At 41.6% G+C, this 17,110-nt stretch overlaps 1 protein-coding gene across 4 annotated transcripts in view; it reads right to left on the reverse strand.

Moving 5' to 3' along the window:
- The window catches only part of IFT80 (intraflagellar transport 80), a 122,359-nt gene that overhangs the window by 78,978 nt on the left and 26,271 nt on the right, over positions 1 to 17,110 (reverse strand). For 3 of the 4 annotated variants that reach the window (XR_006102911.1, XM_042457956.1, XM_042457957.1), the window contains 4 exons: positions 15,934 to 16,002; positions 8,484 to 8,593; positions 5,743 to 5,832; positions 2,319 to 2,456 (listed from right to left, as the gene is read on the reverse strand). Coding sequence is in view for 3 of the 4 variants with exons in the window: in XM_042457956.1 (XP_042313890.1) it covers positions 2,319 to 2,456; positions 5,743 to 5,832; positions 8,484 to 8,593; positions 15,934 to 16,002 (407 nt within the window). In the remaining variant the exon portion in view is untranslated. The remainder of the gene's footprint in view (positions 1 to 2,318; positions 2,457 to 5,742; positions 5,833 to 8,483; positions 8,594 to 15,933; positions 16,003 to 17,110) is intronic. The other variant, XM_042457958.1, reaches the window with a different exon arrangement.

Consider the following 17,110-nt stretch of genomic DNA (forward strand, 5'->3'; position numbering starts at 1 on the left):
TCCGAAACAGACACGTAGTACCGGCGCGGACTGCGTGTCGAAGAAGAGGTCGGGAATGTCATGCCCGCGGGGCTGGTCTTCCTGTCGTCGGTTGCCGGGTGGGAGGGCGACCGGTGCTCTGGGGACGAGGAAGAACGGTGTCGTCCGTCCCGTGGACAAAGTCCATTGTGGGCAGAGGCAGTGGAGTGTCCGGTACCGGTTTGTCATGGTGCCTCTCTTCCCAGGCCTGGGAAGCTCCTCCGTTGGGAAGACGGATTGTCCGGAGGTCCAGGAGGACAGCGCCGCTTGCCGACGACGAGGCCTTGGAGACTTCGTCCTTTCCACAGCCCAGCCAGCTCCTTGGCTTCGGGCATGCTTGGATGCCTTGGAGATGAAGGCGAGGCGAGGTGGACCTCCGGCTCGGTGGCCTTCTTCGGACGTGAGCCCTCCGATTTCCCCGCCGTTTGGAGGTCGGCTCGGTACCTCAGTCCCCGACGACTTGTGGGGGCACTTGGGGGTTTGTCGGTGGCACTGGGCGTTTTGGAGCCACGGGCCACATCGGAGGTGGTGGAAGGGTCCCGGCCGGGACACACACCACGCTGGGGACGGCAGTTCTCCCAGATCCAACACTGGACACACTGGCCCGAGAAGATGAGGCGGGGGGCGCCGAAGGCGGGACAAGAAGATGACCGCGAACCTCCCTCTTGCACCTTCCCCAGGGCAATCGCTGAAGTGAGTCGGGACTCACGGTTTTTCCTGGCCTGGGAGGAGAGGATCTGCAGAGCAGGCAGCCTTGGTGTCATTGTTCTTGCCCGGCACAGCAGCAGGAGGAAGTGCGGGTCTTGAACGGGCACCTTGCCCCACCAAATGTCGCCACTTCTTAAAGGGTGCAGGCATTTCCAAGATCGACAAAGCCAGAGGAGAATCGAAAACGAGGTCAACAGTCCAAAGTCCGAAGTTACCGGGCGGGAGACAAAGAATGTCAAGAATACAGTCCGAGGTCAAAAAACGAAAGTGATTCCAGCAAGCAAAGCAAGCGAAAGTTCCTGAAGCAGCTAGCGCGGCGGAAAAAAGGAACTGGGGGAAGAGCAGGAAGGCAGGGGCCTTATAACGGGTGGGCGGAGTTACCGCCAAAAAGTTTCATTGCAGAGTTAACTCTGCCCAGTGATTCCAGTAGGTTCCGAGCAGCACTGCGCAGGCGCAGTGAAACCCATTTGTATGATTCGCAGAGACCACGAAGAAGAAACAGCCTTAGAATTTGCAACAACTATCAACATTTTCCAAAGCTCTTCAGTGGAAATCTGAAAATAAAATACAATGACAAAAATACAGAACCTGACATCAAAAGGAATCAAGTTACTGTATCTACTCAATTGTAAGTAGAAAAATTTATGCCCAAAATTTGACCCTAAAATCCTGGATCGACTTATATACGGCTCAGTACAGTAATACTCCTTAGAAAGGTCCTGAATGAAACACCACCCTTTGTGCCTCTGCAGTGATTTTTGAAAGAGCTGCTAGGCAGGGGGGAGAGAGAGAGAGAGAGAGAGAGAGAGAGAGAGAGATTTCATGTTAAAACCTTCTTTCCCCAACCTCATCCTCTGGATCTCTCTCCCCACCTATTTCCCTCCAATTCCTTGCCTTTTCAATCCAGGGTTATCCTTCTCTCCCTACCAAACAAACACCTCATTCCCTTCTTGTTCCTTCCCTTCCCAATCTGGTGTTAAAAACCTCTTCTCCAGCACCAGGGAAGTGCTGTTAGGTGGTTGGGAGGAGGAAGGAGGGAAATTGTGTGTTTCCCTTTATATCCTTTGTTACATGCCCCTAAGTTTTACCCACAATTTATCCGTGGCCATGGGTCATATCAAAATCCATGGTTTTGGTCCTAAAATTTTCCCTCGACTTATACATGAAGTCGATTTGTACACAAGTATATACGGTAATCTGAACATAAAACTAATGAAAAAAATGCTAAATGGTGTGCATCTGTATGTTCATTACATCAGACAGTAGCAAAAAATGAATACTGAACAGCCTTTCAATTAAAACTTTAAGACAACTCTTGAAATATAAAATACAGAGATAAAATGATTGCAAATGTTTACTATTCTACTTTACATTGCAGAAAAAATGTACACACATAGCTTTGATCCAGTTTCCTTAAGATGAGAGTTTTAATACATGCAACTATTATTTCCTGAAAACTAATACAAAACAAATACTCATTTGGATAACAATTAGACAGACCAGAAAAGTTGGCATCATTCTACTACCTTATAGTCTGATGTATTTACAGTGTTACTAATAAAGTGTGTTACTGAATGTTTTTAGTTACTTACCCCTGTTTTGTCACACAGTCGTAAAGTATGAAAGGATCCCACTGCAAATAACTCTCCATCCAGAGACCAAGCAACAGACGTGATAGGATACTCATGTGATTGAGAGCTATACAGCAGACGGCCATAGCTATCCCACACCTATTTTTAAAATTTTAATTACCATCATTTGTTTTAAAGGCATTCTATATGTTTTCTGACCACAATCTATCATTCAGAATTACAAAATGCATGATACAGTATATGTTATACATTAGCCTAACATAGTTTAATTAAATCTTCCAATATTTAGTCCAGGACCTGTGCGCTACTCAGTGAAATGGCTCAATGTAGATTTGGACAATTTCTGTGGGTTGAAGGGGGGTCACTCCACCCCCCAACACCCAAACAACTGCATCATATTACTGTTGCTCTACATTGTGCCCATGGCAACAAAAAACAAGATTGCTACTTTGAAATCACAATACTCTTACTTTAAATAAGGTGTGCATCTTGTTTACATGTAGATTTATATACTCCATAGCTCTTACTGCATGAGGCCTCTTTTCCACTCCAATTGTGTTCTTGGGAAAAATGCTATTAAAACGGGATTGCTCTCTTATTTTGCACATCTTTGGAACTATTCCACTATTACAGCACCCATTACAGCCAAATCTTATTGCACATAGCACTCCAATTAACCCTTCTCCAGGACATTGTCCCCACACCTTTGCACTGTTTCTTTTCTGTCTGGGATGGAGTGGGGGGGGGGGAGCCCAAGTGAGTGGCCTCCCAACTCAGTACAGCACCAGTAAAAAGCCAGTTGGGGGCCACCTCCCCTCCTTCCTTCTCACATTTTGCATCCATAGTATTGTGGAAGAAAACCACATGGTACACTACACACAACCCACACCCCTTCACAAAACTGTATCCTTCCATCCCTGCTCCCCTTTTGTATGTGTATTTGTGTGTGAGAGATAGAATCCCTGAACTTTGCACATCATTGCACACAAGGAGGCAAATTTGCACACCGGCTGCACATGAGGAGGCAAGGAGCCCTGGTGGTGCAGTGGTTAAATATAGATACTGCAGCCACAAATTCGATCTCAAGGCTGCAAGGTTGATTCAGCCTTCCATCCTTTCAGAGGTTATTAAAATGAGTACCCAACTTGTTGGGGGCAATTGGCTTACAGGTTGTAAACCGCTTAAGAGAGTGCTCAGTTCACTGATAAGCAGTATAGAAATGTAAATGCTATTGCTATGCTATGCTAAATTGGAGCCATATGGAAAGTAATTTTACAAAAAAGCAATTGGGAGAGGAAAAGGGGTTTGCCAGAGAAATCTGAGGGGGACACTGCAATAGGCAGAAGTGGCACACCCAAGGAGGTAAATGCTGGAGGTCCCTGGCTGCTGCAGTCATCAAAGTCATTCGTGACTCCTCTTCCTCCTGCAAATCATGGGCAGGTAGTACCAAGAGCAGAGCCCAGCCTTGCCTACTCATTTGCCTTTGCAAACCAACACGTCTCTTCTACAGCTCTTCCCAACTCACTCCTCCCACCTCCCATGCAGACACATGCTTTTGGACAAATAGAACCATTTCCTTCTTTCCACTCCACTCACACAGTCCTCCTCTCCCTCCTCTTTCAGACTCTGGAAAGGGGCTAGATCGCTTCCTCAAAAAAACACACCCATTGACCACTCCTGAAAAAAATCGTAACCGTGCAAATGAAGTATTGGACAAAAAACAATAGTGTGGCAGATGCAGGAAAGGAGGGCAAACTTAATTTTTGGGGTTAATAAAATAAAATCCATATTAAAATGCTCTCATGTAGTACTGCAATAGAAAAGTGATAACATCATATGGGAGACCCCAACTGAAGGTGCTGTTATCCTGCTGCTAGTGTGCTTTACTTGTCTTATGCAATAAAACCCCCATGAAACTTCCAGATTCACTGGTCTACCTGCAAACCTTGTTTAAAGCAAGAAATGGTGGAACTAAAGTGACACCACTGCTTTTTTGTCACTGCACTACTATATTCTGGTGGCAAAGACACTCAAGGGACCCTTTGGAGCCACAGAAAAGTACAGTGAGAATGTTGACCGCCTTGGCTTAGTGAATACTGTAACACAGAAAGAACAGGGAGCAGTTATTCTACTTAAACTGCAGTACTAGTCATTAGAATTGCAAAAAGAGGGTCCATCATGCTTTTCAAATAATAGTCACCTCTCTTGTTGAGCTAAGCCCCAAAACAGACTGGCAGTAAAGTGCGGCTCTTGGCCGTTCTAAGGGGGTGGTGTTTAGACGTTATATGACCCCAGAGAAGCCAGAAGCCACATGGAAAGCATGCCCAGTTGGAAAAAACTAACTGCAAAAGGAGTAGATAAAGTCCATTCTTTGCTGGCAGCCCATTTGGTCCCATGATGAATGAGGTGGAAGTGGCCTCTGACTGCTCCTTTCCCCCCTCTGTTTGAGGCCTGAGTTGCCTTACAACAAGTACTGCACCTGCACAGCATTACAGTGCTGAAGACAAGGGGAGCAAATGTAAGAGAACTCATTTAACATACCCAGATAAAATTATAAAGAATTTCCCACCTTGTTTATATAGATCAGTGGTTCCCAACCTGTGGGTCGGAACCCCTTTGGGAGTCGAATGACCCTTTCATGAGGGTCGGTTAAGACCATTGGAAAACACCTATTTATGCTCGCTTTGGCATATACTAAAATTGGAAAACACCTATTTAATTATAGTTATGAAGTAGCAATGAAAATAATTTCATGGGTTTGGGTCACAACATGAGGAACTATATTAAAGGGTCGTGGCATTAGAAATATTGGGAACCACTGGTATAGATGTAAACACCCTACTATTTTTCACTACAGACTGTGCAAAATCAGGACTTTTACTTTCAAAAGTATTTACTCATCAATCAAGCTTGGGGTTATATGATGAATAAAAGACATTTTGAGGTAAATGTACTCCCTAATTAGCATATTTAATTAACTGCATATTTATTTCTGGCAGCTAATAACATATTGCTAAAACAAAACAAACTGAAGGGTTCTAACAAAAAATGTGAATAGCCAAACTTTAGATATTATACTGGCTTTTTTCATCCAGGGTTCAGTTACTCTGGCCTTGAATTTTGGAATTTTTATTTTCATTATATATTCACTCTTTGCATTTGCATACTTTTCAGTGGTGTATTTATACCCTTTTAGAAATGATACTTGCTTTTCTGCTCCAGGGTTTAGTTATTCTCTTATTTCTTTATACAATTGCCTTTTTGTAATTGGAAGTGGGATACAATTTATCCTGGCTATTCACATTTTTTGTTAGAACCCTTCGGTTTGTTTTGTTTTAGCTACATATCTTGGGGGTTTTTGGTTGTAGGGACTTAGGTTGGTTAGCTAATAACATATTAGCAGACTTAGTTGAAATATACACACCTTGTATTTACAGTCTTCACCAGCTGATAGAACAAGATCATTAACAGAATTCCAGTCAACTTTTAGAATAATTCCATCATGGGCTTTCCACTGGGAAAGGAAGGAAGCAATAATAAGATTAAAATACATTTTTGCACTAAAACAAACAAAAATTCTGTGGCTTAATCATCAGACTTTTCTCCTCCCTACCCTCTTTTTGTTTTATTATGTGGCCTGAGAGGTTTTTGGAAAACTCAAATACTTGTGCATTATTCTGTGATCTTAGGTTGTTCTAATAAAGATCTTTATTAAATATGAATTCTGGATTTTTTAAACAGTCAATATGATCACCTTTGCTTTAGAAAAACAGTAGACATACCAATATTAGTTGCATATCATATCTTTTACAAAATCACCTCTGTGGAGACCCCACTCCACTTGATCTTTCTGAGATGCCAGCACAATGGGTCTTTAAAAACCCAAATGCTTGCACCAATTATATGTGACAGCTTTCTACCCACTGCCACTAACTTATATGTCTTCATTATTAATTGTTCTTATTACTTTTGGTAGAGTTTTAATATACTTGGTAGCATGTTTGTTATTTATCTGTAAAATTACTTCAGGCCACTCTTTGTTGAACTTTAAGAATTAAACAATTTTATTTACATTCAGAACTTAATCATGTCTCTTTCTTGGTGGATGGTTCTCAAGCTTGTGGTTACAGTATACAAGTACTTCAGATGTTATACATTTACTGCTTTCCCTTACTGACTTTAGTTATGTTTCTTCACTGACTTAATTCACACAGAACCTACATCCAGCTTCCTTAGCTGTTAACCACACAAGTTACTTGACACCCTCTCAATACACACCGCTCAGCTCTCTTTTACATCTGCTCCTCAGGATTCGAACACAGTTCCCAATATCACTGGATACTCATCCTTTTTTATATTCACTCCTGAGTGCAGCCCCCACCTTTTTCCAGCCTGATTCCTGCTGGCTGCCCCAAACATTCTATACTGCCTGTGTTTCTCCACAGCAGCATATTTGACAAATTACAGTCAGCCCTCGGCAAGCCCACGTTATCCCCAATGGCAGCGCATGAAGGCAGCCGCGTCACCATTAGGCACGGCCCCCACTGTCCCATGACAGCATATGCATGCAGCCATGCTGCTTTAAGCTCTGTTGTCCCCACTGATGCCCTGGCTGTGTGCATATGCCACCACAGGACAATGGGTGCTGTCCCTAATGGTGGCTCAGCTGTGGACATATATTGCCACTGGGGACAACGTGAGCATCTGCGGATTTTAGTATCTGGGAGGGTGTCCGGAACGGACCCTCTGTGCATACTGAGAGCTGACTGTATTTTTTATAAAAGTTTAAATCAATGAACGTCTCTCAGATGTCTGCATTTTGAAAAGGAGCGCAATCTCCAAGTTAGGTTGCACAATTCGTTTATAAATTCTCAGTTGTACATTCTAGTATACTTTCATCAATTTCAATTAATTAAATGAAATAAATATACCAATGCAGCATGATTGCTCATATCCTTCTACACAGGCTAATCAATTCATTTCATTTTTCATACTTCAGCATACCTACACTTCTAGGTGCCACTCCTGCTAAGACACTTTACTAACGGACAATGTAACATTCACAGTGTAAAATTCAGCAAATGGGAGTGTGCTACAAGACTGTACTCCATATCCACAAATGCTTCCATGCTGGATTGCAAAGCAACCTGTCCATCCCACCCCGCCCCCCATTTTCCGAGCCTCCTTAAATATGAGTATGAGTGTATTACCCTCAACCACAGTTTCTAATTTTTTTCAGTTATTGCAGTTAAACTTCATTCCATGAAATGCTTGACTATAGCTAAACAGAGAGTGTGCCAATGCAAAATTATACACTTCTCATAAGACCAGGGGCCACAAGTGGGTCCCGAGAGTGTTATTTGTGGGCCCCAGGTTTCCCCAGAAGTCAAAATCCCTTTTAGAGAGTTTGCGGGTGCATTTCTATCACTTTTGCCCCTCCTTTGGCATTTTAAGCCCACAGGAGGCCTTTAAAATCTGGAAATAAATCAGAAGTATCTTCTGGCTTACTGATTGTTTGTTTTTTTTAAAAGGCTTCTCCTGGGCATAAAAACACATGGTGAAAAATGCCTTCAGTGTTGGGGGCATTTGGAAACTTTTTTTTCCAGTGTTTGGTAGAAAGGTGCAGTGAGAAATGTGGCTTTCCAAGGTCTCCTGGGGGCTTATGTGGCCCCCTAGCCTCCCACCCCCACATAAGACAGATGTTTACTTACTGTTAGTGTTTTTATTGATTGTATTTGTATGCATTTTATGAGGTTGTAATCCCGCCTCGATCCGCAGGGAGAGGCGGGAAATATAAATATTTATTTTATTTTATTATTATGTTTAACTGTATATAGTTCCTTTGAATTTTAAGAAATGCAATTAGGAGCATGGCATTACATAAAACAGGATACCCAAGAATAATAGCCTTGATCCAATTATACTAGTATGCTTATGCTCTGACCCATTCATTAAGATCTGCATAACAATATACATAACAATGTACTTATCTTTATCAACACTCATTGGTCAGTCCCCACCACTGATATGATGGGTAATGGTCCTGCCAACATGGAACTTTCTCTGCATGTTCTTCAACAGAAGTATGACAGGGTACTACATTCAGGTTTGTTTGTTATATAAATATCCCTCAACAGTATGACAGCTATGTTATTATTTTTTTACCTGCAGAACTTTAGCATTTGGCTGTAGTGGTTTAATAATAAGCTGCTTCCCTGTGGTATATAGAATCTTTTCAGAATCTGGGCCCCATGCTACAGAATATATTGGTGTTCCTGTGGAAAGCAATCAAGAGAGACAGAGAAGAAAGAAGCTGTAATACATTTGTCAGATATCCTATTAACAGTTACAGTATTATCTAATATTGTGTAACACTACACCTGATCTATATGTTTAACAAGAAAATTATGAACACTGTTAAGAACTGATAGAAATAGCAGCAGAAGGGGAAAGCTGTTGTCACTTACAGAAAACTATCTGCAAAGTTGAGAGTGACAAGTCCGCAGGCATTAGTTACATATATTTCTAGTGGTATTTAAAAAGAAATAGATTTAGTACTACTAAATGCTAAACATTAAGGTCTAGCTAAACATTACTCATAACAAACTTGTCCTCCAGAAATTTATTTTATTAGCCCTTTTTCTTTTCCTGTATGACACTAAAAGCTATGTTATGGGATTAAAACATTAGAACTATACGTACTATATGCTAAATGTATCAGTTAAATTCTGTTTTTCTTTCTCATTTTGCCAATAGCAACATCTAAAATAACAACGGTCCTCAAGGCACTACTAGTGTGAGAATTTAAAGATATAAAGTGCATGCTGCTTTAATAATTACAGAGACTTCTATATCTAAAACAAATGCTAAAACTTTGCATCATGTTTCCAGGTTTAAATTGCTGGCATTAACTGCCTGCTCAATAAAAAGCTGGGTTTGTTTGGTTGCCAGAAAACACAGATTACAATATGTCATAACATGATGAAACAACTTGGTCCACAAAGACAGTAAAGATAAGAGCAAATACAAGTATGAAAAGATCATAACATATTGCATCAAAGGAACATGCTCTTGGGGAATAGCCAGAAGTTAGTATATAATAGGACCCAGTGTGGTGCAGTGGTTTGCGCGTTGGACTACAACTTTGGAGACCCAGGTTTGAATCTCTTCTCAGCCATGTGGCTGCATCTGCACTGCAGAAATAATCCAGTTTGACACCACTTTAACTAGCACAGCTCAATGCTATGGAATTCTGGGAACTGTAGTTTGTTGTGGAACCAGAGCTCTCTGACAGAGAAGGGTAAAAGTCTTGCAAAACTATAGTTCCTAGAATTCCATAGCCCTGAACTACAGCATTGAGCCATGATGTCAAACTGGATTATTTCTGCAATGTGGATGCAGCCTGGGTGACTTTGGGCAAGTCACACACTCTCACACACTGTCAGCCTCAGAAAACACAGGGATAGGTTTGTCTTACGGTCTTACGGTCACCAGAAGTCAGAAACAACTTGAAGGCACACCACCACCACCACTACCACAGCAACTAAGTTTACTGTATTGCAGTAGAATTAAAAGAAAAATGAAGTTAATATTTACTGGACATACTGAGAAAGAGATAGCAGTAGAAGAAAGGATGCTACAATAAATGAAAGGTACAATGACGGATGATGTGACGGATGATGACATAGCATGACACCTGAAAGAATGCTTCCTACTGTACTCTTTGACCATGAAAACATCTTAATAATTGTGACTGGTAAACAGAGAATGCAAAGATGCTCAGAGAAGCATTCTTGGCAGCTATTTTGCTATGAAGAAATTCCCTTCCAATGGAAACTCTCAAAAGGACAGGGACATAGCCAAGGGGGGGGGTCTTGGGGTCCGGACCCCCCCTTCCATTAGAAAAATGAATGGTGTGTGCTGCTGCGCCGCCACACCCAAGCCCCATTATAATGGTGGCACTTAGTCTGGACTCCCCCCCCCTTCCTAAAATCCTAGCTACGTCCCTGAAAAGGATACACAAATACTGGAAGAACTGTTGGAACATTCTATCTAAACGGGAATGTTCAGATAAGTCAAGGCTAAGCCTTTAATGGAATATTAGATTACAACATATACTGTACTCTGCTTACTCACAGCTTATGTGAGTTTAAAAGAAATAACTAGCAGGCCAAGAGGTCCAAGCAGAGGAGTTTACTGAGTTAGCATTAGGGTTCCAGGTGGCAGTATGTCAGTTACCCAAGACAGAACTTTATCAGACTACATTCACTGCAAGAATCAAAGTTCATGCTGGTATACAAATACAATCTGTGCTTAACACTAAGTCATAGATTCAAAACTATTTCCCCCATCCCAAAGCATTTATAAGCTGTTTTCTGTCTCCTAAAATAAAATAAACTGTCTTCTGATATTCTTCTATTAATGTATGACCGATAGAAAAGCAATGAAAGACAACAGGTGTAATGATTTAACAGCAAACAAAAAGAGATGAAAATTAAAACTTGTCTGCTGGGCAAGATTCAAAGCTTGCATCACGTATTTTGAGCTAAACATATCTAGCTTTTTAAGCTGTTCCTCATAGGGCATGGTATCCAAGCCTTTCACCATTTTGGTTGCCCTCCTCTGGACATGTCCCAGCTTGTCAATATCCCTTTTGAATTGTGGTGCCGAAAACTGAACACAGTATTCCAGGTGTGAGTGAGAAACACTGGTGAAAGATCTCTCAGAAACAACAGCCATAGCACCACAACAAACACCTATTAGTACTGTGCAGAAGAAGGCATGATAAACCCCTTTTTAATGTCTTTTCCCATGAAAACCTATGATGAGACAATCCAAAATGAAACAAGGGATAGTGTCAGAAGAGAGGATTCCCATGCCAGAAGGCACTCAGTGAATTACTGGGAAAGAGCAGAGGACAACTACAAGTAGTACTGTGGCTAATCATGCCAGTGGACCCAAGACAAAAGGATGTTTAGCTGCTCATGTGCTAAGAAGCGAAAGGGAAGTCTGAAATTGCACAACACATGCTATAGGGACATAGAATGTGAGAAACTAGAAATGGAATATATAAACATTGCTGAGCTAATGTGAACAAGGGGTGGAACATTTTGAGTCAGGAGTTTTACTCAGAAGTGGAAATCTAAGGAGAAATGGGGTGGCATTAATACTGAGGAAAGATGTAGCAAAAGTTATCAGGAGATATAATGCAAAGTATGAACAAATACAGTGCACACGCGTCATACGCGGGTGCATTATACGCTGCTTTCAGCATATGCTGAACATGTACACACCGCTACAGCACCACGAGCATGAGCCCTATTACTTCTAATGGGGCTCAAGCATACGTGGCATTTCTTCTATGTGGGGTGGGTGGGGGCGGCAGAACAGATCCCCCGCGTAAAAGAAGGGACCACTGTAATATCACTAAAACTTCAGCAAAAAACCATCAACATAACCATAATCCAAGTTGGTGCTTCAACTTGTTGTTGTGTGCCTTCAAGTTGCTTCCAACATATGGCAACCATATCATGCGGTTTTCTTGGTAAGATTTGTTCAGATAGGGTTTGTCTTTGCCATTCTCTGAGGCTGAGAACATGTGATGTAACCTAGGTCACCCAGTGGTTTTCCATGGCTGAGATGCGATTCGAACCTTGGTCTCCAGAGTTGTAGTCTAATGTTCAAAATACTATATCATGCTAACTCTCTATGTTCCAACTACACAGGCAGAAGTGAAAGAAACTGAATGATTCTGTACTGGAATCAAAGAGGCAACCGGTCACACATCAAATAAGAATATGGTAATAATAGGCGACTGGAACACAAAAGGAGGAAACAAAGCAGAGCCAAAGACCATAGGAGAATTTGGCTAAGGATCAACAAATTAAGCATGAGTGCCACTGATTGAACTTTGTGAAGTCAACAGTTTGTTCATCACAAACTCATTCTTCAGGCAATCAAAGAGACAACTGTAAATGGGCATTACCTGATGGCCAACAGAGAAATCAGATAAACTACAGTGGGCCCTCGGTCTTTGCAGGGAATCTGTTCCAGACCCACCCATCTCCAGATACCAAAATCTGTAGATGTTCAAATTCCATTGTCCCTAATGGTGGCTTGTGCATGTGGCCACTCTGCCATTAGGGACACCCAGGCAAGATAAAAGGGCAGTGGGGAAAGGGGCGTTTCTTCCTTCAGGACCCCCAAGCCAGACATGGATGGGGGAATCACGGTCCAGCACCACCCCAGGCCCTGGGAAAATAAATGGAGGGCCCACATGTGCACGGCACAGGCAGGGGGAAAGGGCCATGGTGTAGCCTCATCCTGATCCCGACCAGGGCTACCTTCAAGGCCACAGGGCCCATCCACCCATTCGCCACTACCAAAGACCCCCAGCACTGATGCCCAGCCTGGGCCTCTGCCCCATCTCCAGAGCCCCAAAGCCAAGGACTTCCTGTCCTCCCTCTTCAAGCCCTCTGGCCCTGATACTCACCTGCTTGGTGAGTGGTTAGTGAATGGTGGCACATGGAAGTGAGAGCAGTGGCATGCAAAGGAAATGAGAAAGAAGGTGTTGCCCTTCACGGTGACATTTACCCCTTGGTACAGAGGCTGCAAGGATCCCCCACAGAGGCTCCCCAATCCAGCTTCAGTGATATACTGTTCGCAAGCAATTGGGAAGAACAAAACACGGAGATGCAGAGGAGCTGTGGAGAGCTGAGCCATGAGCAAACGCTTCCCTGAGAAGTACAAATGCTGCCGCCAACCTCTCCTTTTAAAAAATGGTGCTGTGGACTTGCCATCCACGAATACTCAAATCTGTGGATGACATGTCCGTGGATATTAAGGGCCAACTATACATAACTGGAAACAGAAGATGGTGAAGCTCCATCCTCTCTGCAAAAACAAGAACACGAACAGATTGTGACACAGAATTACTAATATCACAAATTACAATAAGGCAAAATATAATCTGAAGAACATCCCTGTAGAATTTAAATATAATGTAAAAAAAAAACCACATTTGTATTATTAAGCCTAATTAATTAGGAGCCAGAACAACTGTGAAGACACAAACATTGTGAAGAAATGTTACCGCATACCATGCAGCTGCGGACAAGTCTACATAGGGACCACCAAACACAGTGTTCAAACATGAATCAAGGTACGCAAAAGACACTGCAGACTGGGTTAGCCAGAAAAAAAAGCAGTAGCAGAAAATGTTATAAACTATCCTGGGCATAAAATGCTGTTTTAAAACACTGAAATTCTGAACCATGCCAACAACTATCAGGTCAGAATGCACAGGGAAGCCACTGAAATCCATAAACATCTGGACAACGTCAACAGGAAAGAAGAAACCCTTATAGTAAACAAAGTTTGGCTACCAGTCCTGAAAAACACCAAAATCAAGACCCAGCAAATGCAAATGAAAACCACCCAGGGTGAAGGGGGTTTCCCAGCGACAATGGATCATTAATTAAATACACACCCTGAGGCCTTGCCATTCAACAACAGAACAATACACAGATTAACATGCAAATCACTTACCCTCAACCAATATTATGTATATATAACCCGCTCTCCTCCATGCCAGCATTTTTTGAGGACACCAGCCATAGAAGCTGGCGAAATATCTGGAAAAAACTATTCTAGAACACGGTTTGAAAAATCCACAAAACACTACGGATGATGGCCATGAAAGTCTTCGACTTCACATTGTGAAGAAAGAATTCAGAAACACAGTATCTCCAGCCAAAAAGAAAGAAAACCCCCACTGTATGAGAGTTGTAGCTCTTCAAGCAGTTAAAGACAGATGAGAAGTAAAAGAAAAAAATAGTGAGAACTTTGAATACAACTACTCAGTTGTTCAGGGACAAAGATAACTACTGTGGACCCTTCTCATCCATGAGGTTTCAGATTCACTTCACCTCCTGCAGATAAGGAAAAACTTGGGACACTCAAGCCCCATATTATTAAATGGGCAGTGTGCACATCTGCATCAAGTGATGTTCAAAATTCTACAACAAAGATTTTTACCATATATGGAACAAAAAATGCCAGACGTCCAATCTTATGTAGTTAACAGACCTGCTGCTGCTTCCACCTGACACCCTGAATCCAATAGCCTACCTGGCTATCATGGAAAATCAGTTACAAAACTCACAGGGGAGCTTTTAACCATTGATAATGATTGATAACTGGGATGAGAGGGTAGCAGGAGCATCCAATGGACTTACTCACATGACTGAAACTGTATGTGACACAAACAAACATTATGCTCTTCAGTTGCCTCTGTGTTACAAACAGGAACAGGATCATGATTCCCAGTAAGGGTGGATTAATCTGTTCCTGCTTAGCACCCCGATGGCACTTTCCCTGTTACACAATCAACTGACTATCCCCATTAGGATGGTACAGCTCAATACAAATCAAGGGGCTCATACAGAGAGGCCAAAATAAAGCTGCTTCAGGTCACTTTGGAGGCATGCTGTTTAAATGTTGCATGCATACTAAGAGGCCAGAAGCTGTGCCAAAGCTGCGCTCTAGACCTTAGGACTGGAGCATGGCTTTGGCGTGGCTTCTGGCCTCTTGGGATGCTTGTGTCATTTAAACAGCATACCTCCAAAGTGACCTGAAGCAGCTTTATTTGGCCTGTCTGTATGGGCCCAAGGTCTACTGATCCACAAAACAAAGAAATTCTCCTCAAAAACCAGTCCCCAAGGCAAAATTGCACAAAAAGCCATGTACTGATTTGAACCGAGGTAGAACAGAACTGGAAAGATGGAACCGGCTCTCCCTCTTAGGTTGGGAAGGATGATTGACAAATCAGAAGCCCTGCCTTTGAAGTGTGATGAGGAGCCAGACACAGCATGTCCCTCCCCCACAATGCAAGAGGATGACTGCTTAGAAACCCAGACTGCGCTTGTGTTACTCTTCAATTTCTTGATTTCTGGATTTCAGAATCTTACAACTAGGAAATCATGAGCTGGAAAATGTTCTGGTAGCACTAACTGAAATGTGTTCAATCTTATTTTAAAAAGTCTAATACAAATGCAGGTTTCAGAGTTACTTCCAGTGCTTCTAGTCAATGCTATTGGCTAGATGCAAAAAACTTCATTACGTGATCCTACAGGCTCATACTGGCACAAAGGGATTTCTGAAGTTTCTTGAATAGGTCACCATGCTAGGCTACACACTGCTTTGGAAGGAACTTCAAAAATTGTTTACCATGCAGCACAGGTTAATAAAAAAAAATATTCGAAATCTTCTTAGGCACAAGAATGTAATGGATTTTGAGGGAGAAGTTTGATCCTTGTATTAAAAGACATAAATGCATTACTTGAATTATACATATTTCTATTTTATTTATGGGATTTGGTGAATAGACAAATTGTCAACCAGCTGCATGCTACTCTTCTTAAGGAACAACGTTCTGAGTTTGTTAAGCCTTGGTATTCTGAAAATAAATAATATTGGAAACATCTGTTTAACTGTCTACTTATTTTCATATGCTGGAATCTGAAGAACAAGACCAAAAAGGACGGAGTTGATCTGAGAAGGTATTAAAACCGATGTCAAAAATATACCGAAGTTAGTAAAAGGAAATAAAACTTACCTTGTTGTACCAAAGTTGATCTCAACATTCCACTCTTGGACCATATTTTTATTTGTCCATCTTCACCAACTACAACAAAAGAACATTTAGAAATTTCCTTGTGATAGAATTGCATTCTTAACACTTGCTGCAGTGAACTAACTCTACATCCAAAAATGGATTTAACTAACAGACAGGAAATATTTCTCAATGTTTTCTGAGGAATCAGAGGAACATCTTCTCATTCATCTGGAATTCCTATGCTACTACAATATACTTGAAAAAATGCACTAAATGTGGAGCATGTCAATGGCTGGAAGCAGCTTCAATTAACTGGAAGAAGTCTGTAGTAACTAGCTTCTCATTCTCAGGTGGGAGGTGACAGAATGAACTTGGTTCTATTTGTTCCTAAGAACTTGGAAAAATAGAATGAGACCAGATGTAATTTCTATCTTACAAAAACTGCTTCCCTAGAAGGTAGTTCCTTCAGGGAAGTGGAATTAAATTATGGGCCCAACATGTTTCTAAATGTGCTAATGTTACAATCAGCGTAACTGATTGGTCAACACAAGAAGTTATTATGCTCTCTCTTTTTCTCTAAAGTAATGGGTTGAGTTCAGACTTGTTTTTGTTTGGACCCTGAAGATCAACCAACTTGTGGTAAAGATGTACATTTAAAATTACACTTCCTAGCCCAGGAATTCATTCTGAATACCACAACTTCTAAATGCAAATTCATTCTTAATTACCCCAAGCTTTCTTCACTACACCAAAAAATTTCAGGGCAAAGCAGGTAGGTACCATTTTGCTTCTGCTGTAAATGTCAGACAGAAATTCTCTTTATTACAAATCACTCATATATCCAGATGTTTTTTTTTTGCCTGCCCGTGTTCTAAGAGCATCCAAATAGAAAGAGATACAACACAAAAGGACCAGACAAATATATTTATTTATAATAGGTTCATTTTAGGACCATCATAAGTCAGAAATAACTTGAAAGTACACAAGGACAAGGAAGCAGAAACATTAGGTAAAAATTTCTAGCAAGATAAAGTATTTTGTTGTTCATAAGACAGGTATTAGCCTGACAAAGGTATATGGATTATTTCTAATGGATCAATGGCTATCAGCAATTCCTTCATACTGACATCAAACATTATTTAGGGCTACCCAATACTTATGCAAATTAAATGTAATC

This window comes from Sceloporus undulatus, chromosome 3, assembly GCF_019175285.1.
Source record: "Sceloporus undulatus isolate JIND9_A2432 ecotype Alabama chromosome 3, SceUnd_v1.1, whole genome shotgun sequence".
NCBI classification, from domain to species: domain Eukaryota; kingdom Metazoa; phylum Chordata; class Lepidosauria; order Squamata; family Phrynosomatidae; genus Sceloporus; species Sceloporus undulatus.